Below are 18,303 nucleotides of genomic sequence, written 5' to 3'. Positions count from 1 at the left end.
GATATTTGTTCATACTTTTCACATTGTTCAGCTCTTAGTAATCAATCATAGTCACATATTTTTGTCTTTCTTCTCGACAAACAAAACCACTTTCTGAGCGCATAATAACACACATAGCATGAGAAAAAATGCATAATATCAATAGATAAACTGACAACAAACTCATCAAATAAAAGAACCTAAATTTAAATAAAACAGTGCTAGGCTAATCATGAATTAAAAGCGTACATGTAAACACTTCCTCAAACTTTAGCTTCTTGAGATGTAATTGCAAAAACCCGTTCTTTTACTGGTTGCTCAGTTATTTGCTCCGAAGTTTCATATTGAGAATCTACAATTGAAAAAATAAAAAATCAAGAAAGGACTTAGAGAAGATGTCTTCCGTTTTGGAGAGTTCATGCTTGGGTTCAAAGAAGTGGTTTGAGATAGTCCTGGTTAAATAAAATGATTCCATTCTAATGAAGATGCCAACCAACCAACAACAACAACAATAACAACAACAAACCTTTATCCCACTAAGTGGGATCAACTACATGAATCATTTTTCTCCATTGCGTCCTATTGAGTGCCTTATTTTCATTTAATTCTAATAAATTAAGATTATTTTTTATACAATATGCCCAAGTCTTTCTAGGTCTACCTTTGCCTTTTATAGCATAAGTTGAATCTAAAACATCTACAATCCTAATCGGATCATCAGTTGGTCTACGTTTAATATAATGACTCTCTCTAATTTTGTCCGTCATCGGAGCTACACCAACTTTATCACGGGTATATTCATTTCGCATTTTGTCTCCAAGTATATAGCTACTCATCAACCTAATTATTCTCATCTCGACTACACTTAACTTAGTTTTATGCTTCTCTTTTAAAGACCAACATTCCACGCCGTCGAGCATTGCATGTCTCACCACCATCTTATAAAATTTTACTTTCAGTCTAAGTGGTACTTTTCTAGCACACAATAGGCTCGAAGCATTCATCCACTTCAGCCAACCAACTTGAATTCTACTAATATCATCCCCATGTATATCACCATCACTTTGAAAAATAGACTCGAGATATCTAAAGCGTTCACACCTTTTAATAATTTGATCACCCATAGTTACAATTCTGTCACTATAGCTACTAGTACTAAAATTATATTCCATGTATTTAGTTTTAGTTCTACTCAAACGAAGGCCTTTAGATTCCAATGTAGACCTTCATAATTCAAGTTTTTCCTGAGCTTTCTCTCTCGTCTTATCCACGAGCAGGATATCATCAACAACAAGCATACACCAAGGTACATCCTCCTGCAAATGTCTAGTAAGAGCATCCATAACTAAAACAAAAAGATATGGGCTTAAAGCCGATCCCTGATGTAATCCAACAAAAATAGGAAAATATTTGGTCAATCTTGCTTCTGTTCGAACACAACATCTATAGTATACATATCTTTAATGACTTAATATAAGTCATATCAACACCTTTCTTCTCAAGAACTCTCCTAAGAATATCTCTTGGAACCTTATCATAAGCATTTTCTAAATTAATAAAAATCATATCTATATCCTCCTTATTATCTCGGAATCTCTCCTTCAATCCTCTCAATGAATGTATAGCTTCCATAGTAGACATGCTCGAGATAAATCCAATTTGATTATGAGAAACTATTGTAATACATCTTAACCTATGTTCAATTACCCTCTCCCATAATTTTAAAGTACGACAGATCAACTTAGTTCTTCTATAATTTGCAAAGTCTTGTGCATCTCCTTTATTCTTAAAAATGGGGACCATGATACTTTTCCAGAATTTATCTTAGGCATCTTTTTGGTTTTTTAAAATAATATTAAAGAATTTAGTATGCCAAGAAACTCCCAAATCTCACTCCCAAATCTCTTATATATTTCCTCTTATATATTTCCACACTTCAATTGGGATATCATTAGGTCATACAGATTTTTCATCATTGTTTTTCTTAAAGCCTCATCAACTTCTTTTCTACTAATGTGATGGTAAAAATGAAACAATGTATTATTATTAAGGATATTAACATCACTAAGATTGATCATATTTTGAGAAACTTCATTAAAAAGTTTATCAAAATATCTCAACGTTCTATGTGAATATCTTTTTCTAAGAAAAACTCTTTTTGATTTTCATCTTTAATATACTTTAATTGAGTTAAATATTTACTTTTATTTTCATTTTGTTTGGCTATTTTTGCATATAATTTTCACCCTCCTTAGTATCTAATATTATAAAGATCACTAAAATTAGAATTTTTAGCGTCACAGATTGTTCTCTTTGAAACCTTACGGGTCATTTGATATTTTCTCATTTCTCTAGACTTTTACATTTAAACTAATTTTTATAACATTACTTCTTATATTTAATCTTTTCTTGCACGTTATTATTTCACCACCAGCTATTTTTATTTATAGAAACTTTTTCTTTTGATTCTCTAAGTACATCTTTTGCCACTTGTTTAATAGTATTTGTTACTTTATCCGAAATAGAATTTCCTTCTTCATAAACATCCCAAATCTTGAAATCTTGAATTTTTCTCATAAAAATACTTTTACTCGTGTCTTTTAGGTACCCCTATCTAATTTTATAATGATAATTCCTAGCATTCTTTATTTTACAACTCTTCATCTTAAAATCCAGAACTAATAATCGATGTTGAGTACTAAAATCCTTACTTGGAATGACCTTATAATTTTTACATTCTTGAAGATCTTTTCTTCTCATAAGAAAATAATCAATTTGTGTTTTATTAGATCAATTCTTATAAGTAATATTATGCTAATCTCTTTTCTTGAATAAAATATTAATAATAAAAAAAATCACACGCTAAAGCAAAGTCTGATATGACTTTACCTTATTCATTTACACTCCAAAACCGTAGCCACCATGAATACTTCTAAAATCTTCTAATACTTTACTGACATGTCCATTTAATTCTCCTCCAATAAAGATTCTTTATTCAATACATTTTGTATTAAGTCTTCTAAGTCATTCCAGAATTTATCTTAAAAACTAATACCTGAACCTGCTTGTGGATTATAAACACTTATAATATTAAAAATCTCAGTATCAACAATAATCTTAAGGGCTATAATTCTATCTCCAATTTTATTAATTTTTAAAATATTATTTTTCAAACTCTTATTTATAATTACACCTATACTATTTCTAATTTGACTCTTACGTGAATTCTAAAATATAAAACCTAAGTTATCAATCACCTAGCCTTTTCTCCAACCCATTTAGTTTCTTGAATAAGTAAGATATTTATCCTTCTATGAATCATAATATCAGCTAATTCTATTAATTTACCGGTGAAAGTACCTATATTCAAAAATCCTATCGTAATATTGTTTCATGGACTAACTTTTTTACCCGCATCCATCCATAATATGAGAACCCTTGCTTATTTGACACTACACCTGGACACCGGTGTAGTGACCCTTGCACACTTTTCACTGTATTCAGGCCATACAACGCGTTGCTTCTAGAGAACGCCCTAGCATTTACACAATAATCAAAATGATTCAAGTAATGATTTTTCGACAAATTTTACGCTGGCTGTCGACTGCCTAATTTAACGCTCCACTTTTCACATCTGATTGTTGGGATCCGACAATAATAATTTTAATGAAGATGTTAATCAGAAGGAAAAAAAATCACCAAATAGCCTGAATTCTTATGCCATTTTGAAAAAAATGAGGGTAAAACTTTTGCTTATGCCATTTTGAAAAAAATGAGGGTAAAACTTTACTTAGATCATAAAACAAACCAAAACATCTTTCCAAAATCAAAATTGTTATCATTTTATATATTCCCGTAGATAAGGCGAAATAATAGCTGAGTGCTACCTGTATTCTTTGGTAAAATGTGAGAAATGAGTGCTAATTCCCATCCAAAGGTATGTAAAAGCAGTATCATACAAATATATACGTTGGATAATATTGCAAGACGAGGAATTAGAGTGCTGAAGAATAGATAAATCCATTGGAAAGAAGGTGTATGTTTATCTTACACTACAACAACAACAAATCTTTATCGCCCTAAATGGTGTCGGCTACATGAATCCTTTTTCACCATTGTGTCCTATTGAGTGTCATATTTTCATTTAATTCTAATAAATTAAGATCATTTTCTTATATAAAATACCTAAGTCTTTCTATGTCTACATCTGTTTTTCTTAATATAAGTCGAAACTAAAACATCTACTCTCCTAAGCGGATCATCAGATGATCGACGTTTAATGTGACCAAACTATCTAAGATGACTCTCTAATTGTTTCCCTCACTGGAGCTATGTCAATCCTATCTTGGATATATTCATTTCGTCTTTTGTCTCTAAGTGAAAAGCCACTCATCCTTCTAATCATTCTCATCTTGACAACACTTAAACATAGTTTTATGCTTCTCTTTTAACGGCCAACATTTAGCGCCATGGAACATTGCAGGTTTTACCACAACCTTAAAATTTTCCTTCTATTCTAAGCAGTACTTTTCTATCACACAATAGGCTCGAAGCATTCCTCCACTTCAACCAACCAACTTGAATTCTACTAATAATGTCCCCATTTATACCATTTATATCACACCATCACTTTAATTATGTTTATTTTACACTGATTTTTAATAATTAACCTCCCAAAGTTTTGGGTCTACAATTGCTTTTACAACCGAAGAAGAAGAAACGTCTTCCATCTGCATTTTCTTCGTAGAAGAAACTTTTTATATTATCAATTGTTTTAACGACCATTTTGGAGTCCAAAAGGAGTAGCAGTTTGAAGGAAATATGGTCATTGAGTTTCTAAAGACATTTCTTTTTTTAGGAGTTTTTTTTCCCCAAAAAGCAAGTTTTGGATTCCTTCACAAGCATCTCTTATTACATACTATGATGAAAATTTTGAATATTTTTGATGCTCATTATTTCAATTCTCTGTGTGAAATGAGAACTTTTTTTTATTTTCTCTTTCAAGTCCTTTTTGCTGTGTTTACATGGGACCGTGGTATGTTAATGCATTTTGTAAGTTGTTAGTGAAGCTTCTATATATTATCCCATAGGATTGTGATTTGTTAAATTTATTATGTGGTTATTGAAACTCTAAAATATAACCTAATGCAGGGATCATATTAGTTGGATACTTTTTTATTTGTACCTCGCTCTCTATACAATAAGAACCTGATTCATTCTCTTTTTTTATCCTTTTGGATTTACATGTTATCACGATATGTTAATGCATTTTGAAAGTGGTTAGCGAAGCTTCTACATATTGTCTCACATAATTGTGGTTTGTTGATGAATTTCCTATGTTGTAAGTGAAGCTCTTATAACCCACTGCAGGTGTCATATGAGAATGCTGTTGCTCCTTTGGCGGATCTTGAAGAATTTCAGTATCCATTGGTGCAGTCCTGCATTTTTCAAAAGATGGTGGCTACTTCAGATGAGGTTCGGAAAGCAAGTGCTGATGCTGAGAGGATTCTTGATTCTCACTTCCTGATGTGCAGGTGACACTTGATCTATCAAATTTTTGTATGATGTCTCTTCGTTTATGTCTGTTATTGTGCTTTGTTTGTGGTCCCTAAGCTTGCAAAGGCTTAGCAGTGAAGTGTTTGTCCTCAGTAATTCTTTATTTTAGAGTGCAATTATTTTAAATTACAATGTGATGTGTAAGAATTCGTTATCACATGCACGGATGAAGCAACATTTTTGTTAATTAAAACACTCAGGACTTGTATATACTGTATACAAATATTGTGTGCATATATCGCTGATTTAATCACCCAAAATTAAGCTACATAAGGTAATGTTTCTAACAAATATAATGATGCATACAATAATAATAAAACATAAATTATATAAAGTAATAATGTAATGCTTCAAAATTTCAACAAACTTAAAGATATAGACTAAAATGTAGAGAAAATACTTAAAAATCAATGATATCTTCTAAGATTGTTATTTATGACTCAATTTAGAAGGTTCTTTTTTGCAAGGTTTGGGAATTTGAGACAAGGAAAGCCAACAAATTGAGTGGCGAGAACTACAACTTTATAATTGAGAATGATTGATATGGAGAAAAATGGATGACCATGTAGTGTCCATGAGGAGAGTACCGGGAAAGTGAGAAGAGGAAACCTGAGTGGCCAAGAAAGAAAAATTGCATTTCTATTGTGACATGCATTCACATGATTTCTAGACACCTTTGTTTACTTTGGATAAACTGCTATTTGTGTGAGCCAGTAAGTACTGAATCAATGAGGCACACGATGAGTTCTTGAATTACACTCACAATCATTGTTAAAGCACACATAAGTAAGTATTTTAAAGCACATAACATTGTGGCGTACTGTTGACATCGCTTTCGGTCAAGATGTAGTTTTTCCCCTCCTTAATAGCCTAGGATCTAGCCGTAGGATCTTTCTGTCGACTACTCCTAGAAAACTAGTGAAGGAGCCCTCCCCGTTAGCAATTCTGGACCTTCGCTCAACTTGACGTTCCATGTGGTAGTTTTGACCGCTATTGCTTAGCAGGCAAGACTACTCCGAAGGAACTCAGGGAGCACTCCTATAGGACTGACAGCCTTAGGATTGACTCTACACGTTGATTTGGCGCCGCTGCGCTCTTCGCCATCCTGTTTAATCGAATAATAATCAAAATTTTGATACGATTCGGACTGCGACGCGTTTTGGTCCCAATCGTCGACAAAGCAAAGTTGCCCGTTGCCCGGACGACTCCGGACGACGAAACGAACTGCGCCGATGCTTCCGGAACATCGATTTTGCCTAGGGGGGACGTTCGCTTCATTGCGATGGCACGTCTTAGGGAAAATACCTATTTAAGTGTTAATTATACTAATAAATAATATTTTATTATTATTATTATAATTAATAACTTATATTAAAATCCTTAACCTAACTCCATTTCTCTCCTTCTCCCGTTAAACCCTCGGGGTTTACCTCTCGCCCGAGCCTTAGCTCGCCCCCGCCTTCCTCCGTCTCGTTCGTGAGCCGGTTGACGCCTCTTGCGCACACGTCTGTGAGACCCATCCCCTGCGACAAATCCTTATCTCTTTTCTCATGATGTCGCGGCCTCTCTAGCCTCTTATCCCTGCTCCTCTCTGCGACGATTGTTGCCCTTCTTTCCGCTTCCCTCGCCTCTGGTCTGCGGTGGGTGAGTTTAATCGAGCTCCTCTTCTCCCTGATAGATATATTTACCCCATTTGGGGAGACCCAAAAGAGAGGCCGAAAATCTTTCTAAGGGAGAAAACTCTGCTCTTTTCCTTTCTCACTCACTTCTTTGATCTTCTGGTGCTTGAATTGATGTCCTCTTGTTGTTGGAGTAATTGAAATTGAGGAGTGCGTTTAGAGTTCTTGTGTTACTTTCTTTTTGCTTCAAGGAGGTACCTTTTCCCCTTTTGTGCCTTGCTCTGTTTTCGGTTTTGCTCTATGCTGAGTCTCTGTTAGCTTAGTACAATGAATAATGTGGCATTTTAACTTAATGTTGCACTTATATTTTTGAAAGGCATGTTACTCCAGCATCTAGAGATGGAAGTATGAGCATGTTCTAGGGATTGGATTTGATTACTTGCTTAAGATGGTAGGAATATAGCATGATATAAGTTTTTCCTCTTTCCTCTACTTGCTTGAGATGAAATTATGACATATTTCTATTACTGCGAATGAGAAGGTTGAAGCATGACTTTGAGACAATGTTAGTTCCTCTTGCAAGCATGTTAGGATATGCATCATGAAGCTCTTCATTTAGTCTTATATAGCATGAGACATTGGAAGGTTTATTTGGTCTTTCACGCATGTGGGGGCTCGGTTTTGGCTCCCTGGCTCCCTATGGCTTTTCCTTGCTCGAAATGCATGTTATGAAAAAAAAAATTATTTAATTTCGAAAGCCCTGTAGCTTGCTTGGACTCTGTCTTGGCTTTGAGTGACTTGGTTTTAGCCTCTATTGGGGTTCGATTTTGCCTGATCCAGTCCTTGGTTTCTTTTTTTCTTTTTGCATACTTGTAATGCTTATTTTGGCATGGGATCTGTATGTTGTTGGCTACTCTAAGACCAATATATGTGCGGGTTTATCCCCAAATGATTTAAAGTTGGTGCAGGGCGTGGTTTTACTTGTTCTTGGCCCTACTCGAGAGCTGGTTTGGTGAGTGGGCTCGGTTTCTTATTTTGGGAAGATATGGGTGTTGAGTTTATGAAAACTTAGCTTTTATATGGGTCGTGGACTTTGCCTCATGCCTTGGACTCACCCTACTCCGTAAGCCATCCCTTCCCCTTGCCTCGTGTCCTGGCTTTGGTCTTGGCCGTGAACCTCTTTTGTGCCTTGGGTTGCTTTAGCCGTGAGCCTTACTTGTCTCCTGGGTTGCTTAAACCGTGAGCCTTACTTGTGCCTTGGGTTGTCTTTTGTCATGGGCTTTAGCAGCTGTCCCTTGCTGCCTTTAGCCGAGAGCCTCTTTTGGCCTTGGATTTCTTTAGCCACGAGCTTTAATAGCTCCCCCTTTCCTTTTTGTTGCCCTGAAAAGATTTTATGCTTATCTGATATGTGATGCTATGAATTAATTTGGAAGTTGGAAGATTTTGATATCAACTTTGGGATTTTGGGAAGATTTGCAAGCTTTATTTGCGGAGAGCATTTGGTTGATTGGATTAAGCCTACGTCTTTGGGGTTTGAAAAATAAGCGCAAAGTGGTATTTTATGTTTGTTAGGAAAGACCTCGGGCCCTACTTTTCTAGATTTTTTCGACAGGAGTTTTTGAGAGCTGACCCATTCTCCTTTTCAGTATTTTAGATGGATCAGTATCTCCTCTCTCTCACCCCATTTTTGTTCTTTTTTTTCCTTGCTTCTTGGTTCGGTTTTTGATGCTTATGTCCGATGCATAAGTGTCCACGTATAGCCTTTTGTTATACGTGAAACCATTAAAAAGGTCACAAGTAGTTTGTTTTGGGGCGTAGGGTGTTGATGATAAAGACACACCGAAGATAGAGCAGAAAGAGGCCCTATCCTATAACATCAAGATCTAGACATTTGATGAACAATAGGATATGATATCATTCACCGACATAAGTCTAGCGGGAGTTGACTCAAACCTCTTCAGATGATTGATAGTCCCACGCCCGACAATGTAATCGACTTGTGGACAATAAAAATTGTTAAAAACTATTTAAAAAAATAAAAATATATTTTTCGCTATAAAATAAAATTTGATAATCTCTTTTTTTTTTAACTTATGTGCATGTTAAGAAAAAAAAAACATAAGTTTTAAAAATATATTTTAAAATTGATTGTCCACCTGACGAATACCTGTTTAGGCTGCGAAGTAGCCCTCTCAGTGAGGTTAAAGATACACTTCTAGACGAGTGGCGGGGTCTTTATATTTCGGGGGCCGCATAAGCCTTTGGGGCCTGAGCCTAGCCCTACACAAATGCTTGCGGTCCCCCTTACCTGAACTTTTTGTTTTATCGAAGCTTTGGACAGAGCACTTGTGTTTCTTTTCGTTTCTTCAAGATTTCTCAGAGATTTTTGAAGATGTCTACTTGAGTCTTTTTCTCGTTGATTTTCTCGAGTTTTCGATCATGAGTCGTCGTTACACTTTTCTTCGGATTTCCCGGATGGCTTTTCTTCCAGATTTCGCTTTTTGCAATATATTTCAACTTGTTATATTTAAGAAACAGTGGATCCCACGGGCGTACAAGTTCATTTTACATTTACAACATGTTATTCTATTCCTGTTCCTACCTGCTACTGTTCTGTACAGCATGTTATATTATTTCTGTTTCTACCCGCTGTTGTTCTGTAAGGTATGTTACACTGTTTCTTTTACTGTACTTGCTACCGCTCTATAAAACATGTTGTACTGTTCCTTTTACTATACCTGCTATTGTCATGTATGGCATGTACATTGTTTCTGTTATTGTGTTTTCTACTGCTTGCCCTTTACTGCACATTTTTATATTACATAGCTTTAAACATGTCTCCTTTCCATATAGAATGTTTAGAGGTCTATTACCATATGGTCGTTTGATTTGACATCATAACTAGAAAACTTGAACTCGTCACGACAAGGAACTTGGAGTTAGCGCGGTGGGCAGCACGATCATCTTCAGCAGCAGAACATGTCTTCCGCAGCTAAACCATTCCTTTTCTAGAATTTAAAATAACAATCCATAGGATTTTGAGGTTGTTTGCCTAGCACAACATAAATCCTCAACCTTTTCGTTAGGTATTCGTATGACTCTGTTGTACGATCTAAACCCTAACTCGTTTCAGGATTCTAAGGTTGTCGTTCGTTATGACTTAAATCCTCACATTTTCAAGCTATTTGTGTGATCATTTCACATGAATCGAATGTAAGCCCTAATTAAATAAAACTGACAGGATAAAACATTTGAATATTCCTCTTCAAAACTGAAGCCAAACCATAGGGTAGACTGAGAAGCCACCAAGGACCTCCTCTGGATCTGTGACATCCCCTTGTTCTTGTTCCTTTGGATCCTGTAATAAATGTTCCAAGTTTGAACCTTTCCCTTTTGCACACTTCTTTGTCCGATTTTATTGAAAAATCCTATCCTTTTGAAGTCTTTGAAGATAATTTTTCCTGATTTTTATCGAGAGTATTCTTAAGTGATTTCGGTTATTTAAGATATAATTAATTATAAGAGCTTGCCCTTATAGGATGTTTTTTCGAACCCAGCTTAAAATAAACCCTATTTAATTTTTCATATTAAATAGGGGAATTTGTCGGCAAATAAAACGGTTTCACAGACCAAACGGTTGTCATATATATCTTAGTTTATCTGATCGAGTCTCATCCTCAAGTCTTATGTTTATCCCTCGGGATAGATACAGGATTTGAGGTAAAACGCTTTTTCATTTAAACTATGAAAAATATGGGGTCAGTTTGATTTTCATACTTAAATCTATACGTCCTTTCGAGGCGGGCGACGAGATTTCAATTCCGGTGACCGACAACTTCTTACGGGCAACTCTCCCAAACAAACAAACAAACCAATCCCACCACACTTTTCCCCGGCGACACGTACATCACATAATTAGCGTACCTTGTAGCCTAGCAAAGCACTCTAAGTATGCTCCATTATGTTTCACTTCAAAAAAACGTGCTTTAATATGCACTTTTGATAGGTTTGGTAGAGTTTCTCATCAATCTTAATGATGTAGAGAAGAGATGATAAGGATGTGATTTGTTTTTTATTCATGGATCGATTTATCTAACTTAAAACTATGAAACTTATATTTGTTGAAACTATATTACAAAATTTAAATTTGAAATCAAATAAAATCTAATCCTTTTTTGTTATTCAAATTCAAACCTGATATTATTTGAAAGGACAAATTATTTTAATAAACTAGATGAATAAATATAAAATTTTAATTTAAATGAGATAAACTTTAAAATATTAAAAATAAATCCGACAACTGTATTATTGGGTGTATCAGCCATTCTTTAGAATTTATTTAAGCTTACAGTGGAACAGATAAAAAAATTGCTTAGGTCCTTGGAGAACTTATTTTACTATGATTATCATTGATATGATTGGATCTTTTTTTGTGACACTATAAGTCGTGGTGCATTAATAATTTGGTTTCTGGACAGTGAGGAATGGATATGGCTGTTCATGGCGACATATCTTTGTATGTATATTTTCTAATCATGGCTTCTTTTTGATTCTTTTTATCATTTACCCCTCCATCAGTTTTCTTCTCATTTTTCTCATTATCCACATTATTCACTTCATGATTCTCTCTAGTATTTGCCATGAAAATCATTTTTGGTGCTTTTATTTAAAGTGTTAGAATCTTCATTCTATAAAAAAAGTAACAAAACTATTCATTGACACTTAAATGACTCAAGTTTTTTAAAACCATCACATAATAAATTTATAACGCATTAAATTGACTTAACAAGGTTCATAACATTAAAAATTGATTGACATTGAAAGTGACTAGCGATTTGCTTATTGAAGATTTATATTCTTCATGAAAGTAGATGTTGGAATTCGGTTCAAGGCTTGAAGAACTAAATGCCATTATTTACTTGGGTATTGCTAGCATAAAAAAAAAGATAAAATCTATTCTAATCTAGCGGAAATAAAAACTATACAGCTGAATTGAAGTTTTGAAGAAGTACTATAAGCATTTCAATAACACAATATCTTGATAATAACAAACTAAGAACTAATTAGCCTTGTAATTATAATTTATGCAAGATAGGGTGGAAAGAAAAGAAAAATCAATGCACATTTGTTAAATTTAAATTTAATTGGTGGATAAAAACATGTAGATTGGAACATTTGGCAAAAAAGGAGAGGGTTGAAATCGGGCTATTCCTCATTAGTAAGAGGAGAAATGAAGGCGATCAATGATGCGACCCAGTGCGAAATCGAAAGTGGTGAGTGGGTAAGAGAGGGAGATAGGGGAAGATCGAGAGGGAGCACAAAATGTGGGAGGATCAACGACATGAGCACCTTTATGTCGAGTCAAACTCCATTTTGTGCATGAATGAGATCATGCTCATAGAGGTTGTGAGATGGAACAAGAGGGGAAAGTTTTGTACTCAGGCAAGCAACAATGGGTGAGTTCAATCATGTGCATAAGGGGAGACGATGCAATTCAAGCACATGACGTGCTCTTGTAGAGCTAAATGTTTGAATAAGCGGGCAACATTCAGTTTAGAGAAATAAATAAATTTGTTATAAATTTAAAAAATATTGATAAAATAAGTTGATTTAATAAATTTGGAATTCAAATGAGTTAGAATAATTTAGAAAGACATATAATAAATTTAACTATTTATTAACAATATTCAAATTTATAAGGGTTGAATCAAATTTTGTTAGAAATAGATTTTACTATACTATAAAATTAACTAGTATAAGTATAATCATGTTATATTGGTAGAATTAAAATAGACTTTTAGTTATTATAGAATGAATATAGGAGGATCACATATATGAAAATTTAAATAAAAAATATTATAATATCCTGAATGATTATAAATCACGCACAAACACACTCATATATATTTTTTTAAAGCAAAGGTACTTGTATTGATTACCAAAAAAGGAAGTACAAAAATTGGCAGAGAGGACCCAACATAAATAAGTTCTTATTGGCAGGTATAAAAACAAAAAGGTATTTACAAACATGTAACCCAAACAAGCTGAAAAATAAACCCTGAAAACAAAAGTCGCATAAGAGAAATAAAGCAAAATAAATCTTATAATTGCCCAGTTAACAACAGTCCAGAAGTAATAGATCCATCCAATACAGTAAGTGTGGTATGAAATGTAGTAAACATAGAATAGGCAAACCGCTGGTATGGAAGCCATGACGTCCAAGGGGAAACCAACAAAGTACGACAAAGTAGGAAATTTCCCCGAGCTAATGAGTTGAAAATATCCTTCCAGAAGAGTAGCATCACCACATGAAAAGTTCCAATCAGAAAAACTGCAACCATCGGCAAACACAGAGACCCTGTATAGGCCACCCAAACCACAAAAGGAACCGGGTCACCAGAATGAGATGCTGCGGGCTTAGAAACCTGTAATAGTTGCTTAAGGCCTCCCAGAAAGGCCAAAAGAAACTTATAACCGCACAACAACTGACATCTAATGCAGAGAAATCAGAGAGAAAATTGTTAAAAGAACCGAAAAGAATCAACATCTAATAAACAGTGTATCTAGCAAGTCACCAACCAATAGAACCTTCAACCGATCCACATGGGATCTTCCCCACTTATTCCCAAATGCCCCAAACCAGCAAGGAAATCTGCTGGTTTATTTCCTTCTCTAAAGATATGAGACCACTGTATAATGAAGCCCTTATCAGCTACTAATTTCTTAATCTTATTCCAAGTGCTGAGTACCTCCCATGGGGGCTTAGTAATACCCAGAAAAATGTCAATCATAACCTTCGAATTAGCCTCTATAACCAAGCAAAACCAATTCTGATTAGCAACAATTAATAGTGCCAAATAAAGTGCCCAAAGTTCAATTTCCAGATGAAATTGTGTAACAGAGGGGGGAAGAAAAGAATCCCACACAAGCACCAATTGCATCTCTAAACACGCCCCCCACAACCTCCCTCCCATTCCTCACACTCCCGTCAATATTAAGCTTAAGCCACCCACGGGGAGGAGGCAACCACTTGAATAAAATAGGTCTATGAAAATCAGTGGAGAGAGAGGAAGGAGGAGAGAAATTATGGCCTTTGTAAGTTTTAGATAAGTATGCCATGATATGAGCCACAGTTCTCCTAATAGAAGGAGCAACATCATCAAACTTTACAGGGTCCCTTGCCATCCACACAAACCAAAGAATGATAAAGGGGAGGAGAAAGAAAGGGGGCCCATTTTCACATGTGTTTTTCCAAAACTTACAACATTCAATCAAAGAATCCCAACTACTAGAAACCTAACCCCCAATGAGGAATGCCACGTCCCTCCAAACCTCCAACGTAAAAGAGCAGTGAATAAATAAATGAGAAACAAACTCCTCTTGCCTTTTACATAGACCATATTGGGAAGCTAATTTTAAACCCGTCATTTTTAAAATGTCATCAGGTATTCAATTATGTAAGTGCCTCCAAGCAAAGGACCTAGACGTGGTAAGATGCCTTCCCTAAATAGCTTTATCTCATGCCCATTCACCAAAATGATGAAGGTAGGGTGTATAGATTTCACAACAGAGCAGTTCCATTTATTTTTAAAAACTGGCACATCTGTTTTAGAGGTATCAAAAGTAATTTTCCACAGAGGATAAGCTTCCGTACTGACGGCTTCCCCAAGTAAATTGAGGTTCCAATTTCCATTGTTAAAAAAATCAGAAATAATAGTATTAACGTTAGAAGGGTTTGAAAGAGAGGGATCAAACCAAAGATCACACCAAAACGAAATTTCACCTCTACCAAAATCCCAAAAAATGAATTGTTTCGACACATCTCTAGCCTTAAGAAGAGATTTCCATATATGAGAGACTTCTACTCTCCATTCAACCCTAGATGGATGAGAGGAAATACAATACTTATACTGCAAAAAATTGGCTCACAACGAATCATTCCTCCGGAATTTAACCCTGAGTTTAATCATATTAATATCAACAGTATGATTAAGCTCCCTGAATCCAAGTCCACCAGCAATAAGAGGCTTACAAACCTTAGCTCAAGAAGCCCAAATTTCTTTAGATCTCCCTCCAGCCCATAAAAACCTATTAAAGCATATTTCCTTAGAGAGTTGGGAACATTTTTTCATTTTCAAAACCTGGAGGCCATAAAGAGGGATGCTACAAAGAATGCTTTTGAGAAGAGCGATTCTATCATCATTTGAATGAAATGTATTTTTCCAGTCACCAATCTTCATTTTTATTTTTTTCCACAAAACTATCCATTTGGGTTTCCTCCTTCCCCTTAAGATATCCACCCCAAGATAATTAAGGGTAAGGGAAGCCTTGGAGCACCCCAAATAGTTGGCAATAGTTGTAACCATCTCCCTTTTTACAACTTTACCAACATAGAAGTGACATTTAGATTTATTAAACTCCAAACCAGAAATGACAGTGACCTTTGTAGCTTTAGTAAAAATTTTTGCATCGTCAGCATAAACCAAATGACTCACCAGAATTTCGGATTTATGAGAATACTGAGTGTATGAATGCTCCCTCTGTAATCTATTTAACATACAAGATAAATAATCAAAAGCAATTATGAAGATAGTGGGAGAAAGAGGGTCCCCCTATTTAATACCCTTTTTAGCAGAAAAAAGGCAAAGGAACAGCCATTGATAAGTAGGCTGTAGTGATTGCATTGAAGCCATCTATTGATAAGGAAACAAAAATCCTGATGAAATTCCCTACAGTGCAGAATGTTAAGAATAAAATGCCAATCAATGGTATCATAAGTTTTTTTAATATCTAATTTGAGGATCTTATTGCCTCCCCCGACATTTTCTATCCAAATCCTCCACAAGTTCCTGAGCAAGTAGGATATTATCAGTGATTTCCTTCCCTTTAATGAAAGCGGATTGTTGAGGGGATATACTGGAAGCAAAGTGAGGCTGAAGCCCAACCACATAATTTACTAATAACTTTAGAAATAATCGATGTAAGAGAAAGCGGTCTAAAGTTACTCTAGGCTAACACAATAGTAGATGCAGTAAAAAATTTACCTAGATTATCTCCACGAAAAAAGTTTTAAATTGCCTTAATAACTTCATTCTTAACAATTTGCCAGCAAGAAATATAAAAGAGAGAAGTAAAACCATTAGGCCCCGCCGCCTTATGCTTATTGATATTTTTTAAAGTTTAAAAAATTTCTTCCTCCGTAGGGATCGAGCAAAGATTAATATTGTGGATGTAATCTTTCTCCTGCGGAAAAAGAGATTCATCATTAAGAGTCACTTGCAGGTTAGAATGAAAGAGAGTAGAGAAGTAATTCACGATGCTATCTCCAATTAAGCCCGAATCAGAAATCCAGTCTCCCGAATCATCCTTAATTCTCAATATAGTATTATTCCCCTTTCTCTCTTTAAAAGATGCATCAAAGAAACGGGAGTTCCTATCACTCTCAGCAAAATGAATCTCCCTAGCCTTTTGACATAGTAAATCCCCCTTATGTGTGATAGCTTGAAACAATTCATTGTGTGCTTCCGCCAATTTAGGAACAAATATGGGGGAGCAAACCTGAACTTTTTCAAGCAAATTCACCTTAGCTTCAACATCTAAAACTTTCTTATGTACATCCCCAAAAGTATTCCAATTTCAATAACGAAGGTAATTAGCTACCCGCTTATGTAATTTCTACAAGACAAACCAGGCATTGCCCTTCCCCTAAAACTTCCAAGCCTCTTTGACAACAAAAAGGAAGGATTCATGAGAAACATAGACATTTAGAAATCTAAAGCAGTACTTACTAGAGGAAGCATAGGAGCAAAATTGAGAAGCAAGGGAGCATGATCAGACCCAACAAAATTAAGATGTGTAACTTTAGAGATCGTAGAAGAATTTAGCCACTCATGATTGCCCAAAAACGATCTAGTCTCTGAAAAAATAAACCCCTCTTCCAAGTAAAAGGATTAGCCAGAAAAATCGAGGTCATATAAGCCGGCCTCGTCCATCTTATCCACAAATTTATTGATTAAAGAAACATTACATCTATCTCCCCCTCTCCTTTCAAATGTATTTATGATCTTATTAAAATCTCCACCCACGATTCATTTATCCCACATAGTAATTCCCACCGCAGCAATAGAATCCCATAGCACATATTTCTCTGGTAAAAGAGAACAGACGTATACAAAAGTGATGTAGCCCCTGAAATCACCAATCTGAAAATAAGCATGAACAAACTGTGCATCATCAATCAAGACATTGAAAGTTATGGGATCTCCAAAAAATCCAAATTTTGTTGGATGAATTGCAAAAATTTTGAAAATGTTTAAATTTATTTAAAATCCTCTCCCTACGAGTCAAAACCAGAGTCTCCAAAACCGCAAAAAGATGAAGCTTATGAACCCTAGACAGATGTTTCAATCTAATCAAGGAATGGGGGTCCGCCACTCCTCGAATATTCAATGCCATTATATTAATCATTCTCATTCGAACACCCCCTTCCCCTTGCAGAGCGAGGGAGGGCACGATGCTGGCCACTATGCTGGCCACTATCAAAAAAATAAACCACATCAGCGCACAAATTATTAGCATCAATAAAAGGGAGCTCTTCAGAGCTCATATTTTTCTTTTTTTTTCTTCCTACTATACTTCTAAATACGCCACTCGTCCTCAAGACACTTGAGGTTCTCCTCAACCCTCAAAGTATCCACAACAAACTCCACCACCTCATCCCCCTCACAATCTCCCTTTGAACACCCCGCCGGCCACCACCCCCCCACAATCTAATCAAGGAATGGGGGTCCTCCACTCATCGAATATTCCATGCCATTATATTAATCATTCTCATTCGAACACCCCCTTCCCCTTGCAGAGCGAGGGAGGGCACGATGCTGGCCACTATCAAAAAAATAAACCACATCAGCGCACAAATTATTAGCATCAATAAAAGGGAGCTCTTCAGAGCTCATATATATATATATATATGTATTTTTCTTCCTATTATACTTCTGAATACGCCACTCATCCTCAAGACACTGTATTTTTCTTCCTACTATACTTCTGAATACGCCACTCATCCTCAAGACACTTGAGGTTCTCCTCAACCCAAAGTATCCAAAACAAACTCCACCACCTCATCCCCCTTCACAATCTCCCTCTGAAA

At 35.5% G+C, this 18,303-nt stretch overlaps 1 protein-coding gene across 4 annotated transcripts in view; it reads left to right on the top strand.

Annotated features, from left to right (window-relative positions):
* LOC110021067 (probable thimet oligopeptidase) overlaps positions 1–18,303 on the top strand; it is a 160,297-nt gene that overhangs the window by 24,158 nt on the left and 117,836 nt on the right. For all 4 annotated transcript variants that reach the window (XR_002293600.1, XM_020719399.1, XM_020719398.1 and 1 more), the window contains exon 3: positions 5,350–5,513. Coding sequence is in view for 3 of the 4 variants with exons in the window: in XM_020719399.1 (XP_020575058.1) it covers positions 5,350–5,513 (164 nt within the window). In the remaining variant the exon portion in view is untranslated. The remainder of the gene's footprint in view (positions 1–5,349; positions 5,514–18,303) is intronic.

The sequence above is a fragment of the Phalaenopsis equestris genome, unplaced genomic scaffold (genome assembly GCF_001263595.1).
Source record: "Phalaenopsis equestris unplaced genomic scaffold, ASM126359v1 Scaffold000120, whole genome shotgun sequence".
Taxonomy (NCBI): Eukaryota; Viridiplantae; Streptophyta; class Magnoliopsida; order Asparagales; family Orchidaceae; genus Phalaenopsis; species Phalaenopsis equestris.
This window is presented reverse-complemented; position numbering and strand designations above follow the sequence as displayed.